At 38.4% G+C, this 16,702-nt stretch overlaps 1 protein-coding gene across 1 annotated transcript; it reads left to right on the top strand.

Moving 5' to 3' along the window:
* LOC109832161 lies at positions 50–16,195 on the top strand. The gene is made up of 13 exons (XM_020399601.1): positions 50–53; positions 95–237; positions 12,340–12,444; positions 13,207–13,290; positions 14,317–14,432; positions 14,544–14,645; positions 14,798–14,911; positions 15,018–15,074; positions 15,172–15,238; positions 15,312–15,365; positions 15,510–15,584; positions 15,690–15,725; positions 15,825–16,195. The coding sequence occupies exons 1-13, from the start codon at positions 50–52 to the stop codon at positions 15,936–15,938; spliced, it is 1,071 nt and encodes a 356-aa protein (XP_020255190.1). The 3' UTR covers positions 15,939–16,195.

Raw genomic sequence — 16,702 nt, 5'->3', positions numbered from 1 at the left:
GTATAGCTTCTTAGCTTTCCAGTGCATAGTTTTATCTTACAATTTCCATATGAGCTTCTGGAATACTAGCTAATATGTGATATTTCATGTTGAGAATTGCAGCTCCACTTTCCTTCCAGCTTTATTTCGTACATAGAAGATAATAACTCTAGCCTTACAACCCAAGCTCTATTGAATCATGCTTGGACTTCTACAAATCAAAATAAAAACAAGTCGTTAAGTTCAGATATCACCAAGGTACATGTAACTCAACCTTTGTCTAGTACACAGCTACTCTGGTTGTTTTGTCCCCCTGTAATACTTACTATTTCTATTAAAAGGCTTGTGTTTTGTCATGCAACAGTATGATATATTCATAAAACTGCTATCGGTTTAGTGATAAAATCCTAACTGAGTAGGCCCATCATTTGAAAAGACATCCTAGTAACGCACAATTTTTAGCTATTAAATTGTGTTGCAGATAGGTGAGTTAATCCCTGACCATTGTATTTAAGGCCTGTTTGGTTCGTTTTCCATAAATAAAAGGAAAAGGAAAAGGGGAAAAAATTGATTTCCATGCGTTTGTACAAAGTTTTTAGGGACAGGTTTTTGGTAAGTGTCAAAAGTGGAGATTTCTGTTTTTTTAACTTTCCTTTTTTCGGTTTGGTTCGCTAGGGATCTCTCACTGAAAAAAATGGAAACATGCATACTTTAAAGAAAACAATTTTTTTTGGGCCGGGCTAATGTTTTTATATTGTTGATGTCAGATTTCCAGTAAATTTCCACCCAAAACTAGAGAATATCAATTTCTGTAAAACACCCCCTTTTCCCTACTTTATAGAAACACCTTTCTATAAAAATTTGGTGAACTAAACATCGTTTTAGGAAACCCAAAGAAAACTTTTAATTACAGAAGTGCCACTATTAGAGCTTTTCCATTTCTTTTTCACAAAATTGGTGAACCAAACAACCCCTTAAAGTAAAGTGCTTGTTGAAAAGAAACGAAAATGAATATGGCAGTATGTAGTATTTTTTGGCAACTAATATCTTAGCTAAAAGTGACATTTTGAGACCTTTATTTGTCTGTGTGACAAAGCTACCTGGTGAGATTTAGCAGATGTAATGGAAAACTGAGTATCATAAATATCATTATCAACTTTCATCAAATCTGAATTAGTAGAGTTAACCTGCTTACCAATAAGAGAAGCGTCTAGGTTGAGCCTACCCTTTTGTCTTCTGTCCTCTCTTTGTTCCAGGCAGCAACAAAGTCCCCATGGGTAGTGGAGCAGCTCTTTCAACGATTTTCCTGCCATTTCCTTTTTGCCCCCTTCCCTTTTCACCTTTTCTTCTTCTCTCTTTGTGTAAAAGACTGTAACACTTAGGTATCAAAATAAGATTTAGAATAATTTTTATTGTTACAATTTTCTGTAGAATGGAATTATTCAGCAATTTAGATGTTTCCGAATGAATTAATTACGGAAAACCCTATGAAGTTTTGGGGAGCTGCAGTAAAATCCCATCAACTTTTTTATTAGACTAAACCCCCTTAACTTTAGGAGTCATTGCACAAGCCCCCATGAACCATTTTCTTTCATTAATTTTTACCTGAAAATTTTATCCTTTAGTCCACATATTAGCATCATCAATTCTAACATGTCACTAGTAAGTACAAGGTTACAGAAAGCGCTAGGTGGTCTAGGTGTTGGGCCCGAGACCTAGAGCCTAGGTGGGCCTAGGCGGGTTTTCTTTGTTTAATTGTTAGTTACAATAATTGATAGTAAATGTCAATTTTCCAGAAAGCTTAGGCGTCAGATTGATGCCTAGGTAGATTTCTTTCTTTCTTTATTTAGTGGTGGAGCTTTTGCTGAAGGGAGGAGGTAGAAAAGGTGTTCATAGTTGGAGGTATGGGGAATTTGGAGGAGGTTGGGGAACATGAAGATTGCAATGGAGAAAATCACGATTAAGGCCTAAAGGATGCAGTCCACATAGACAGATCACGGTGCCCTAGGTGCTCCCATAACCTAGATGGGCAGCATATGTATCGCCTAGGCACTAGGCAGGCGACCTAGGTACTGCCTACGCCTAGGCATATGCATAGGCGAAGGCTTTTTAAAACATTGAGTAAGCACATGACAAAAAAAGATGAAAAATTCCTTGCTTACCCCCCCCCCCCCCCCAAAGAAAAAAAAATTCATTGAAAAGTAAAAATAGCTAATTTTGGTTAAGGAATATTTTCATTTTTTTTGGCACATGCTTTTTTTGGCCCAACATGAGATGTGAGAATCAATGATGCTAATTTGTAATTAAATGAAATATTTTCTTGTGAAATTAGTGAAATAAAACAGTTCATGAGGGTTATGTTGCAATAAGTCCTAAGTTCAAGAGGTTTTAGTGTAAAAAAAGTTGATGTGGGGTTTATTGGCAACTCTACAAAGTTCTCTTTTTTTTGGGGTGGGGGGGGTGGGGTGGGTGGGTGGGGGGTGGGGGAGGGTTTCTATAAAATTAACCCTTTCCAAATTGCTACTTAACTTTTCCATAGAAAGTTAAGATGGAGTCTCTAGTTATCAAAACTGTTGAATAAGGAGTATCCTACAATTTAAAAGTCAATAACATTACTTCATGCAGTTCAAAGTTGTAAAGTGGATGTGTGAGAAAAAGATGAACAAGTAAAGCTCTAAATCTCTCAATGTTTAGGGCACTTCTAAGAGGAAGTGGATGGTTCATTAATCTAATGGGACCATTGAAAAGTCTTATTTTCAGCATGGAGAAAAATTTCTGGTTGAACCATTGAAAGGTCTACTTTTCAGCATAGGAGAAACTGAAATTTCCTGATTCATGAAATCATGGAACTAGGTGGTGAAAGATAGATTAAAAAAATGACTTCATAATCTGAAAACCTATTTGAGATATCACAAGGACATAGCCTTGAGGCTTTTCTGGCTGAGATGCTATAAGAATGTATAAGAGGATGGTCAAAGAATTTTTCATGTTGCTATAACTTCATTGATAAATCACTAATAGAGATAACTTGATGGCAATCCGGTGGAAAAGCATAATTTGAAGACTCTGTAAGGTAATTGATGTGTATGATGGAAGTAAACTAGATGTATGAATGCCTTGCCCCCATTTCATATATTGTATGCACCATGAGATGGTGTTACACTTCTAAATCAGTTCAGTGCATTGAACTCAGATCATCCTGTGATCAACATTTCACCTCATGTTTACTTGGGGGTCACCACTATTATGTCACTCGTGGTCAGGCAGTTCTATCAAGTCCTGTGCAATTTAAGCCTCATGGAGAGGGAAATACTGCGATGTTATGCAATGATACGTGATCCATGAATGGTGACAGGTTTTTTTTCCGTCTAGTTAGAGGACTTAAAACATTGAGGTTCAAACTGGTGTTTAAGAAAGAGGTCTAAGAAACAACTTAATATATGAAAAGAAAGGATGGTTGTAAAACTGGTGCGTAAGTTGTGGAAGTAGTATGTTGAGTTAATCAAGTTACCGAGAGTGAGCCTTGACGTAACAATAAGGTTGTTGCCTTGTGACCTGGAGGTCATGGGCTCAAATCCTAGAAACAATCTCTTCGCATGTGGGGGTAAAGCTCAACATTTTAAATGTCGGATATCGGGAAAATATCGGATGACTAAAATTCATATCGAATTGCAGATATCGGGAAAATATCAGGGATATGTGATAAATATTAGAATGCCGTAGCAAATATTTGCATATATAACATAATGCACTAAAATGTAATCTCAACATACTTAATGAAAACTAAGCATACAAAATGCAAACAATATATATTTAGGCTCTAAGCATACAAAATGTAAACAATATATATTTAGGCTCGCTAATCAACCTTGTGAAACAAATAAAAGTAAAAATTAATATTACAACATTTCGTCTGATTTTTTTAGGGCAAAATGTCATTTGATATAATGAAAAAATCATGATATCTCGCCCAAAAATTACCAAACGTGGTATATTGTTTTGCAACAAGCCATATAAAAGGATATATTGGTCAACATATCGCTTGATATATCGGCCATATCAATGATATATCGCCCAAAATAGCCAAAAAGCGGTAAAGGATATTTAGTGACCATATCAGTTGCGGCAAGTCCTGTAAAAGGATACATCGAGCGATATATCTGGCCATGTCGGGGATATTTAAAGCAATGATAAAGCTGTGTACATCTGACTCTCCCCAGAGGCCATAATAATGCGAGCCTCGTGCACTGAGCTACCCTTCTCTTGAGGTAATGAAGTCACTGCTGGAGGACGATTTGATGCATAATTGATTAAGATGGTACTTGGTACATGGATGTATACAAATAGCTAAATACATCTGGTAAAGGAAGTTTGATGCATGACAGATTCAAAGTTTTTTTCGAATGTAGACCATAGTAGACAACGTTGTTAGAATATCAACTTTTATATTTGAATTTTCTCCTATTAGGATTTTAGAGTTTAGTTTGAATTTAAATTTTTGGAGTTTGATTTGAATTTCAATTTTAGGATGGAGGTATTTTATGTTTTAAATAGTAGCAGGATTAAAATTTATTTGTATTTGGAATTCTATTAGATATAGGATTTTAAACCTATCTAAAGGGTTATAGGTTTTCTTTGTGTTTAGAGACTGTGACGAAGTTTATGAATAAATCTCAGAGTTTTAGCATGTGAGTTGCTATGGTGGGCACACGATTTGCCAAGGCGTGAAGACATCATTTTCAGGTTTGATGTTGTGAGTGAATCCAATCTAGCCCAATTTATCTGTCATTATTTCTTTTGTTCAATCTTATTGTCCGATAGTCTTTAGATTATTTTTGATACAGGTGTATCTTCTCTCTGCATTTGGAGCTTAGCGATCCTCATGGGAGCTTAAGGATAGATGATTCTCATGGGAGTTTGAGAATAGAGATGTGGGTGGAGCCGTTGGTGATGGTGAAAGCAGTCAAAAGCAGAAAAACGACGAAATCAGGAATCTGACGACAAGTCTCTAGCCGACCGACCAAACACTCAGCATCGGTCGACCGAATTAGTGCACACTACAGGATGAGAAACGTGTTCTCTGGTCGGTCGATCGAGACACACTTATCGGTCGACCGATAGTGGGAGACTGGTCGATCGGTAGTGGTACATCGGTCGACTGGATCAATTTCCTGGGCCGAGTTGGACTCTGTTTTGGGACAAATCCTGATTGGGTTTTGACTTGGTTATTTACGATTTTGCAATTCACGTTGTTAGACATATAAATATGGATTATTTAGGGTTTCTAAACATCAGATGAAATTTTAAAGAGAATAGGGAAATTTTTTTTTTATTCTAGAGAGATTATGAGGAGAGATTTCATAATTTTTTATTCTTCATAATCTAGAGAAGGTATTTTCCTTCGTCAAGTGAATTGTCTTGTGTGTTCTTGTTTTTTCTCATCTATACCTTTGATAATTTCGCGATCAAAGGTGCTCGCTCGACGATTCGTATCAAGTTGGTATCAGAGACCTCAGATCCTGTGAAGGGGGTGTCTTGTGCATGATCCTTATTCGTTCGCAATACAAGAAACTAGACGAGATCCTTATTTTTTTGGAAGAGGTCCAGAAATCAAGGAAGAAGAAGATAACAGATAATGACAACTCAGCGATGCTTGATGCATTTGAGAAATAGATCGAAACAATCGGGTCGACACTCACACAACTCGTCGATCTCATTCACGGAGGGAACAAAACGGGGGAATCTTCTTCGAAGTCTAAGAAGAAACCTGTAGAGTCCAGTTGGGAGAGTGAAAATTCAGATTTCGATGAGGAGGTTGAGGTTGTCAAGGCTGTTTCACATCAAGAGGGTAATGGTCCTTACCAAAATCTGAAGATTGATTTCAGAGTAGAGATTCCTGTTTATGATAGGAGTGTTAACGTTGAAAGGTTTGATGATTGGATCAAGCATATGAAGACTTATTTTACTCTTTATGACTATTCGTCAAAAGAGAAGATCGTTTTTGCGACATTGAAGCTTTCAGGGCACGCGTTGACGTGGTGAAAATTCTATTGCAAACATGAGAAGAAAGCGGTATCGTGGAATAAGTTCAAGTAGTTGCTAAGAAAGCAGTTTTACCTGGTGGGATTCCTTAAAGAGCGTTGGTACAAGTGGTACGATTTGTATCAAAGATTCAATTAAACCGTTCAAGAATACACGACTGAGTTTCAACAAGCGATGATCCTCAACATTATATCGGAGGAGTATTCGGTCTTTATGAAGTATATGATGGGTTTGAACGAATACATTCGGAAGGAGATGAAGCTATTCACAGTTGAGTCGATTACAGAGGCGAGCGTGAAGGCTATTATCATTGAGGGCAAGCAGAAGAAAGGCAACAAGACAAAGGGGGTGTCAAACAAACGGGGGATAAGTCTAGTGGCTCCCAACCTAAGGAGGAGAAGAAGGGCGACCTAGGGAAGACAAGATTGACTTGTAATCACTGTAAGCAGACAAGACACGTAGATGATCGATGCTGGGAGAAATATCCTTATCTGAAACCGAAAGGGTTGAAGGAGAAGAAAAAGGCATACGTGGTGACACATGGTTCGAAAGAAGTCCCCGGGATGACAGAACCCAACAGCAGTCTGAACTTTATGACAGGAAAGCAGGTCGCGAAGGAAGACGAAGACCTTAGGGAGTAATTCTTTGTTCTTAAGTTGCAGGTGAAGACTAGTTTGGTTGATGTTATAGTTGATTCAGGGAGTCAGAAGAATCTGATATCCGAGGGCTCTGGTTTAGAAGTTGGATCTGAAAACGGTCAAACATCCGAAATCCTATCCTTCAGGGTGGATTCAGAAGGAGGCGGGGCTAAGTGTGATCAATCAATGTACTTTCAGATTTACACTCCACGAGTCGTATATTGACGAGGTCACGTGCGACGTTTCATTAGATGATTGCTAAGTTATACTGGGCAATCCTTATTTGTGGGACAAGTATGCAGTCTATAACAGGCGGGTCCAGAAGTATACGTTCACCAAGGATGACGAGCAGTTCATAATTTGTTCGGCATCTCTTCCGTAAGAGACGAGTTTGGTGACGGTGACTCAGGCGAATAGGCTAGTGAATACGAGCAAAAAGTTTATTTTATTATTTATTAGACCTTATGAGGATCAGCTGAGTAGGGTGTGTTTGACTACCTTGAGTAAGCTTCAGGAAGGAGATCTTGACAGGTTGAATACCAAGTATGCGGACTTGTTTTCAGAGATCACGGGACTATCACCAAGACGGAGTATGGAGCACGAGATTATGTTGACGGGAGAGAGTTCATTACCGAATATAAGTCTATCGCACATCCGTACAGGAATTCAAGGAGATCAAGAAACAAGTTTAGGAGCTTCTGGAGGCGGGAGTGAGTGCTGAGTTGTTCGTCTTGCGGGTCACCAGTTTTGTTGATGCCCAAGAGGGATGGAGGCTGGCGCATGTGCGTGGATTACCGGACGCTCAATAAGATAATAGTCAAAAACCGTTACCCACTACCACAGATAGATGATCTTATGGACCAGTTAGAGGGGATGGGGTTTTTTACGAAGCTAGATCTTAAGTCTGTCTACCATCAGGTGAGGATTCGAGAGGATAACATTTAGAAGACTGCGTTCAAGACCAAGCAGGACCTGTTCGAGTGGTTGGTGATGTCGTTCGGGTTGTGTAACGCTCCAGCGACCTTTATGAGGCTCATGAATGATTTATTGTGATCTTTTATAGAGGATTTTGTGATAGTTTACCTTGATGATATCTTAGTGTACAGCAGGACCTGGGAGGAGCATCTTGTTCATGTAGAGAAGATTTTTAAAGTGCCGCAGAACGGACAGCTAAAGCTCAACGGGAAGAAGTGCGAATTTAGGAAGGACGAGCTAGTGTATCTCGGCTTCATTTTGAGGAAGGGCGAGCGGAGGATAGATCCAAGCAAGATGGAGGTGATCACAAAGTGGTCGACGTCTAGGATAGTAACGAACGTGAGAAGTTTCATGGGGGCTTGTCAATATTTGCGCAAGTTCATTCGATATTTTTCTACTTATGCGGCATCTTTACATGGTCTTACGAAGGCGAAAGTTCAGTTTGAGTGGGGACGGACGCATGAGAAGACTTTTTAGTTACTGAAGAGGAAGAGCTCGGAGGCACCAGTGTTAGCGTTGCCTAATTTACAGAGGACATTCGAAGTAGAGACCGATGCTTCTAGTTATGCTATGGGCGCTGTGCTGATACAGGATGAGAAGCCGGTGTAATACCATTCTGAGATGTTTACGAGTGTTATTCTGAACTTTCCTACTTACGATAAGGAGTTTTATGCACTATATCAGGCGATCAAGCATTGGATGGTGTATTTGTTAGGTAAGGAGGTGGCTGTGCGCTCGGATCACAAGCCATTGGAATTTTTACATGTCCAGACAAAGCTGCAGCATGCACGACACATGAAGTGGATGTCCTATTTGATGACGTTCAACATCATCATTAGGTATAAGAAAGGGGCGACGAACAAGTTGGTCGATATGTTATCTCGACTGTCAGTTAGAGCTTTATTGGTGGTGGCGCGTAATCAGTCATTGGTTCCTTTAGTATGTACAGATGTACACATTCAACAGAGATTTCGACAGTGTGTTTGAGCAGGCAAAGGCTGATCGAAAGGGGGAGTATGAGATTGGAGCAGATGATTTGTTGTATCGTGGGACATCACTTTGCATTCCGGAGGATATCGATCGATTGCAGTGGATTCGAGAGGCATATACATCACGTGTGCAAGGTCATTTTGAGATTCAGAAGACGTTTCTCAATCTACGAGGTCATGTCTTTTGGCCAAAGATGTTGGAGGATGTTACCAAGTATGTTGGAGGGTGTAAACTATGTTACATATCAAAACCTTCTAACAAGAAACGGGGATTGCATCTACTATTGCCGGTACTTTCAAGACCGTGGGAGAGTATTTCTATGGATTTCTTAGGAGGTTTGCCGACGACCAAGCGCTGGCATGATTACTTGTTCGTTGTAGAAGTGCGAGCATGATTATTTGTTTGTTATGGTGGACCGGTTTAGCAAGATGGTGATCTTGATTCCTTATAAGAAGACCGTGACGGGAGCGGGTGCAGCGCAATTATTCTTTGAACATGTGTGAAAGCACTTTGGGTTGTCGAGTTCAATTATTTCAGATCGGGATAGCCGGTTTCTCGAGTATTTTTGGGATTCTTTGTGGAGTTTGATGGACACTAAATTAAAGAAGAGCACGGTCTTTCATCCACAAACAGACGGGCAAACAGAAATAGTCAACCGGATTATGGTTCACATGTTACATGGATATAATTCCAGGCATCCCAACACTTAGGATGAGAGCTTACCATACATTCAGTTTGCTTTTAATCGAGCTATTCATGTATCTTCGGGAAAGTCACCGTTTGAGACGTGTAATGAGTTCTTACCTCTTAAGTCCGTTCGACTTAGTATTCTCTGGTGAAGTTACGGCCGATGGCAAAGAAGGGACGAAAGACAATGGGCTCAACATTTTCTAGAGAAGATTACACAGATTCATGCCACGGTTGAAGCTCAGTTGAGTAAGTCACAAACAAAGTATAAGGCAAAACATGATCAACATCGAGTTCATTGTAATTTTGGTAAATGTGACATTGTATGACTGAAGTTAAGTAAGGAGCGGCCAAAAAAAGAATGGAAGAAGTTGAAGCCTATACGATATGGTCCGTTTCGAATTCTTGATCAGATTGGTGACAACGCCTTCAAGCTAGATTTGTCACCTTACTTAGGTATGTATTCGGTGATTAATGTCGGGTACTTGAAGTTGTTTGAACCTCCATTGTTGGACGACGAGGGTGACGACAAAGTGATCTTACCGCACGTTGAAGACTTGTGGTTTGATAGAGAAGAGCCGCTGAAAGAGGATTTTATTTTGGAGCGGAAGGTGACTACGACGAGACGCGGGATGAAGGAGTCGTTTATGATCGGACGTTAAGGTCAGGTTCCTAGCAAGGTCAGGTGGTTCAATAGGGAAGGAGGGGCTCGTGAGTTCCCTCAGTTGAAGTTCTAACTTAGTTCCTAAAGGGGGAGCCATGATACGAGTGTATCTTCTCTTTGTTTCGGGAGCTTAGCGATCCTCATGGGAGCTTGAGGATAGATGATTCTCATGGGAGATTGAGAATAAAGGTGTGGGTGAAGCTGTTGGTGGTGGCGAAAGTGGTCAAAAACAGGAAAACTTCGAAATCAGGAATCTGGCGATAAGTCTCTAGCCGGTCGACCGAACACTCAGCACCGATCGACCGAACACTCAGCACCGATCGACCGGATTAGTGCACACTACTAGACGAGAAATGTGTTCTCTGGTTGGTTGACCGAGACACACTTGTCGGTCGACTGATATTAGGAGACCGGGCGACCGGTATTGGTACATCGGTCGACGGGATCAGTTTCTTGGGCCGAGTTGGACTCTGTTTTGAGACGAATCCTGATTGGGTTTTGATTTGGTTATTTACGATTTTGTCATCCACGTTGTTAGACATATAAATAGGGATTGTTTAGGGTTTCTATACATTAGATAGGATTTTAAAGAGAATGGGGAGATTGTTCTTTATTCTAGAGAGATTGTGATGAAAGATTTTGTAATCTTTTATTCTTCGTAATCTAGAGAGGTATTTTCCTTCGCCAATTGAATTGTCTTGTGTGTTCTTGTTGTTTTTATTCTCATCTACACCTTTGATAATTCCGCGATCATAGGTGCTCGCTTGGGGACTCGTATCAATTTTACTTAAATTAAACCTAGCGAGCCAATAGTCAAATCCATCCCTACTCTATAGAAGCCACTGCTTTTAATCCACAAAAAAGACGGAAAAAAAGAAGAAAGGGAAAGTACAAATTCCCATCTTAATCGAAGCAAGCAGCTGCAGTTCCATTAGTGCGTTGATGACATCATCTTAACCTCATCAAAGTCCCTTCAATAGCAAAATTCCTCATTTAAAGGGCCTGAACACCTCTCTCCAAACAAAAGTGCCCAAAACACCAAACACCAGATTATCCACAAAATACCAAATAGCATCCATAAAAGCTAGTGTTCATCATCCTCATCTTCCCCCTTCTTTGTTCTCTGTTTGAGCACAGTGAAGCCCACCAAGGTGCGATCTTTCTTCTTCAATGATCAGATTTGACAAGATTTTTTCGGCATCAAAGTGTCTGCATCTCGTGAAGGGTTCAAAAAAAGAGAGGAAATGTAATTACCATGATGAAGTTTACGATGAAGGAATTTATCTAGGATAACAATATGTTTTCCTTAATGATTGGTTCATGAAAAAGAATCCATATGCCACCGGAGCAGTTAGCATAAGAGTTCATGTTTTCACTTATTGTATATACTTGATGTTACTTGATATTTATGCTATGGTTAATCTTCACTATATAAACTAATTTATATATGTATGAAATTTTACAGTTAAAAAAGTTGACCTGAGGGTTTATTTGTAACATCAATTTTTGGAGCGTGTGTTTCCCTAATCACGCTCTGCTTGTTACTGTAAGTGTATCTTATGGATTCATCATACCTATTTGGAGCGTACATAGTCACAAGTTATTCAGCGATATTTGGAATTCAGAAAAAAGGTCATGTAAATTTGGAACTGCTCCAGCATTAAGATGTCGGTAGAAATAAGTCATTATTCTCTGTATATGCACGAAAGACAACCTATTTTGACATAAGATATGGAATTACAGTTAGTAAGTAACTAGGATAATTAGTTGTTGGTTCTAAGCCTGCTAAAATCCAATATTTTCATACAGCTTACTAATATGTGGTAAAAACGTGTCAGCAAATTAGAACAAGGTTGAATCCAAGGGCATTCCCAAATTTTGACGGTAAAAAAGGCCAATATTATGATTAGGGAGTGTGGTTTCTTTTGGAATTTATGTGTATTAGTATGACAACCATTCCTTGCAGTACCAAGGGATAAATGCCTGTAACAATTTCTTCAATATTTTATTGTAAATGCCATGATGCCTGAACAATGGTCGCTACTTGTGTTATCTTTCAACATTGTATGTGTTTGTTAATCTTAAAACTCTAGCCCTTAAGAACAGTATGTATGATCAGCAACCCATTTTAAGTACCCCTCTTCGATGTTACATTTTTATCATAACTTGATTCAATTAAAAAGTGATATGTAACTGGTTCATCTCACTATGTGCATTTGTGTTACATTTACAAGTTTGGTGAAGATTGCTTCTCTTCAGTTTCTTATTTTATTCTGCAACTCGGTTGAGTTTATTGAATTTTTTATTTAGGTTGACTTGCACATTCTTGTTATTCATTGGCATTAAACTATATCGCTGGTGCAGATTTTTGTTTCTACAAATCCTCGAGGCGCAGAAAGATTAGCACCAGGCATTGTTGTTCCAGAATCAGATCTTTATCTTCGCAGGTTGTGGGGCAATCCAAGTGAGGTTTGTGTAACGTCAGAGAATTTCTAGTTTTCATTAAAGAAAAAAGAGAGCTCACTTTCTTTTTTCTAGTATAGTATCTGAAGATAATCATGCTTTACTCCTCTCCTGCTCTCGCGTTCTGCATACTGTCAGAGGGATAGAGTGGGCTGAGGCTCTCATGTGTAAAAGATATGGGACACGAAAATGCTAAGTTGGTAGAATGACATGGAAATGCTGGGAAATTTATATCATGGGTGCTGGCTAACCTAAAGGAATTTTTTCTAGATTGAATTCCTAGGAAAGCAAACAGATGAACTTGAATAATGGTCAAATGCATGGCTGGTTATTGCTCAGTCAAACCCTAGGCCACTTGATATTCTTGCATTTGTCGTAATGTTTATTAACTATTGAATTTTATATAGCCATTCATTAGAATTAGATTCTGAGTGTACACCGGAACCTAAATTCATTTGAACAATATTGCCATCTAACCAATAGGTACTAAGTGATTGCAATGTAATTGGCGGTTCTTAATTTTGTGACCTTGCTGGAGTAAGAAGAAGTCTTTACATTCTGAAAAGTATTGACTTCTGACAAGCTAATATATCCTGCACTTCATTTTGGACATAAGAACCACACAGACTACTCAGGGTGTAGGCTATTTCTGGATGATTTACTAGACTTTATTTGGTATGCATTATAAAAAAGTTACATCGTATGGTGTTTAGCATCAATGCTTGTTCTCTAAATACTTTACACTTGCTTTCGGAATGACATGTGCAGGACCTGCCTATCAAACAGAAATACCTCGTCACATTCACAGTTGGACTTGGCCAGAAACCTAATATTGATGCTGCAGTCAAAAAGGTTCTTATCTTGAAACTGAAAAGCATGATTTTCTATATCTTGTTTATATTAATTTGCTATCATATAGATGTCATCTCTTGCTTTTCATTTGACATCTCTAACAACCTGGCATACTATTTGATTACCTTTGATCTTCATAGGGTTTATTCTATTGACTTCTTAAATTTTAGACTGGAAGAATTACTTGTTACTCATTTTATTCCTTATATTGATTTATATTAATTATCTAAAGTCATAGCTCCTAATCAAGTCATATAAGTCAAACAAAACTGAATTTGAAAGTTCTATAAAGCGCTTCATCTAATACAAGCTGTAATTTCTGTCGTAAATTACCAGGACGGTTTTTTCTGAATCTATTTAAATGCATCTGGTCATGTCAAAAACTCTTTTAGTCTATTTAAGCAACAGACACCTTTGGTGCTTTTGAATCTTTTTGTTTTTTGCGTAGTATTTGTTCTCAGCATAGCTAGAGCATGCTATGTCTGTTTTCCCCAACTCTGCTGCGTGTGAGAAAGTTATTGTACAATCATTGGTTCAACAAGCCATTTCTGTAGTTTTGTACAGAGAAATAAGAGCTACATTGGAATGTTCACTTCCTTGTCTGGATTTCCTTTGACTGTACTCCCTAGTTTTGGGTGAATCCAATCATATAGAAATAGAAGAGGATATTTAGAAGTATTTTTCTGAATAAAAAGCATAAATAAGTTTCTTAGTTGTTTTTACTCATATTGCATGAAATGGTGGTTGCTGCTTTGTCTTGTGTTTTCGATGTTGAAATTTCCAGCCAAAGTATGTGGACTAATCCATATTCTTTTGCAAAGTACACATGGGACTTGCTGACATCTTTGGTTTAGACCGGCTTTTATCTGTTTAGTCATTTTTATTTGTATACAGCCTGTGATAAGTAGTTAATAGAGACCTGCTGATCTGCCAATCCTGTCTCACTGTAGGACGATGAACATATTTGGATTCTTTGGAGTCTCCCTTTCTTTACAAATTTCTTGATTGTTATATTGTATCTTGCAGTTTTCTGGAAATTTTACTATCTTATTGTTCCATTATGATGGGCATACTAGTGAATGGGATGATTTGGAGTGGTCAAAGCAAGCTATTCACGTAAGCATCAGGAAGCAGACTAAATGGTGAGAAGATGGGTTTTCACTTAAATTTGTTGTTTAGCACTTATGAAAAGATTGCGACATAGTTACTATTCATAAACACAGCTAATTCCTTGCTCTCTGATGATATTTAAGGTGGTACGCTAAAAGGTTTTTGCACCCAGACATTGTGGCTTCATATGAGTACATATTTATCTGGGATGAAGATCTAGGAGTTGAGCACTTTGATGCTGAAAAGTAAGTTCTTGTCTTACTTGCTAACATTCCATGTGATGTAATGATCGCCCTGTTTGAGGAAATGAGTTGTTTCTCATTTTTTAGGTATTAGTATTCCATGTAACGTAAAGATATCCCTGTTTGGGGAAATGAGTTGTTTCTCATTGTTTTAGGTACATCGCGTTGGTTAAGAAACATGGATTAGAGATTTCGCAGCCTGGTTTGGAACCAAACAAAGGATTAACGTGGCAAATGACTAAGAGAAGAGGTGATCGTGAAGTGCATAAGTAAGTCTGCATCAGCTCAATTGAGCATTATTTTATTTGCATTAAAGTGAATCTTTTCAAAAAAAATTGTTCCCTGCGCTTAAACTCTCTGTTTTTTTTATCACAGAGAAACAGAAGAGAGGCCAGGCTGGTGCACTGACCCCCATCTCCCACCATGTGCCGCGTAGGATTCCACTTCGTGTTATAATTGGATTATTGCAACTTTTGGATTACCTTTGTTTTTTGTTTATATTATTTGTTAATAATTCTTCAATATGCAGCTTTGTGGAGATAATGGCTCCTGTTTTCTCACGAGATGCTTGGCGATGCGTATGGCATATGATTCAGGTGAAGTTGATAGTTTCTTTTTTTCTGTGGTGGTAATTAATGTCTAACTGAATGCTTCATCTTGTCATGACAGAATGATTTGGTTCATGGATGGGGTCTTGATTTTGCACTTAGAAAATGTGTAGAGGTATGTATCTACGACCAACTCTTGTTGCCAATAACCATCGGAGTTTTCCTTTAGTCAATTAATAAGGAATGCTTCTTTTTCTCTCTCCTTTTTATCTTTCGTTTTGCCCTGCTGTCTAACTTTGTTGGCGCTCATTAATAATAGCCGGCTCATGAGAAAATTGGAGTTGTTGATTCGCAGTGGATCGTTCATCAGGTGGTTCCTTCACTCGGGAGTCAGGTGAGAAGGACCTTGACATACTATAGCTTTGATTTCTGACGAATGACACTGCAACGGGAGATGATAATCATATTTAATTTACCCTTTTCATTTATCTTTGAGCAGGGCAAGGCTGAAAAAGGAAAAGCGCCATGGGAAGGGGTAAGCAAGCAAGAACTTCTGATGCGTAATTTACACCTTTTGGATGTTAGTTTTCGTCCTCCTCGAGCTAAATAATATCACAAGTGAATCATTGTGCAGGTAAGGGACAGGTGCCGCAAAGAATGGACTATGTTTCAGGATCGAATGTCAGAAGCAGAGAAGGCGTACTATAGGTCGAAGGGGGTTGCTCCCCCGAACAACACAATGGCTTAAGAGTTCAATCACCTGTTTTTTGAGCTTTTGGCCTTTTGTATTTAAAAACATTGGCTAGTTATTTAGATGACTGATACAAATAGCGCTTCTAAAATTTTCATGATTCTTTAGTTTATACTTATAATTGATTATTGGAACAGGTGGCCTAGTTCCATCTTTTGGCTAGAAAGTATAACTGAAGGGTTTTGTTTGATTTTGTACGCTTGAGAATTCTGGTGGCTTAAGCTACTACGCGCACACAAGGTTTTTTGGGATCAGATTTTGGTAAGCTATACTTTGCTCTTGGATTTGGTATTCGAATGTTTTTGATGTAGCATATGTTGTATTGTATTATTATGGGAGCAATAAAGAGTTACAAGTAATTGAACCATAAGTACAACCAACGATTCAATTACCCTGGTGTTGGTGCAATGGCAAAGATTGTTAAAAAACAAAATAAGGCTAAATAATAGAGGAGTATATTCTTTTCAATTTCAAGAGAATTCTCACTAGGGGTGAGCAAAGGATCGGTTTGGTTGGTTTTTTACCTAACTTGCCAAAACTGAACTGAATTTAACTACTTTATACTTGAAATCGAATCAAACCGAGGGAAGTTAGTTTTGTTGATTTCAGTCTTATTTAGGGCCCGTTTGTATAATGGAAGTATTAGAAGTAAGAAGTAGGTTATAGAAGTAACTTTCAAAGCTATGAAGTAAGAAGCAGTGGAAATAACATTTTTTTTGTTTGTTTCATATATTTTTAGAAGTAATGGAAGTAAAACTTCT

The sequence above is a fragment of the Asparagus officinalis genome, chromosome 1, assembly GCF_001876935.1.
Source record: "Asparagus officinalis chromosome 1, Aspof.V1, whole genome shotgun sequence".
In the NCBI taxonomy this organism is placed as follows: Eukaryota; Viridiplantae; Streptophyta; class Magnoliopsida; order Asparagales; family Asparagaceae; genus Asparagus; species Asparagus officinalis.
Note: the sequence above shows the minus strand (reverse complement) of the source record. Positions and strands in the feature narration are given on the sequence as shown.

Bases quoted from the DNA above. Each gene is read 5' to 3' on its own strand.
- LOC109832161 (XM_020399601.1), top strand. The intron at 15,585-15,689 runs GTGAGAAGGACC...ATCTTTGAGCAG, and splicing joins TTCCTTCACTCGGGAGTCAG to GGCAAGGCTGAAAAAGGAAA. The intron at 15,726-15,824 runs GTAAGCAAGCAA...ATCATTGTGCAG, and splicing joins GAAAAGCGCCATGGGAAGGG to GTAAGGGACAGGTGCCGCAA.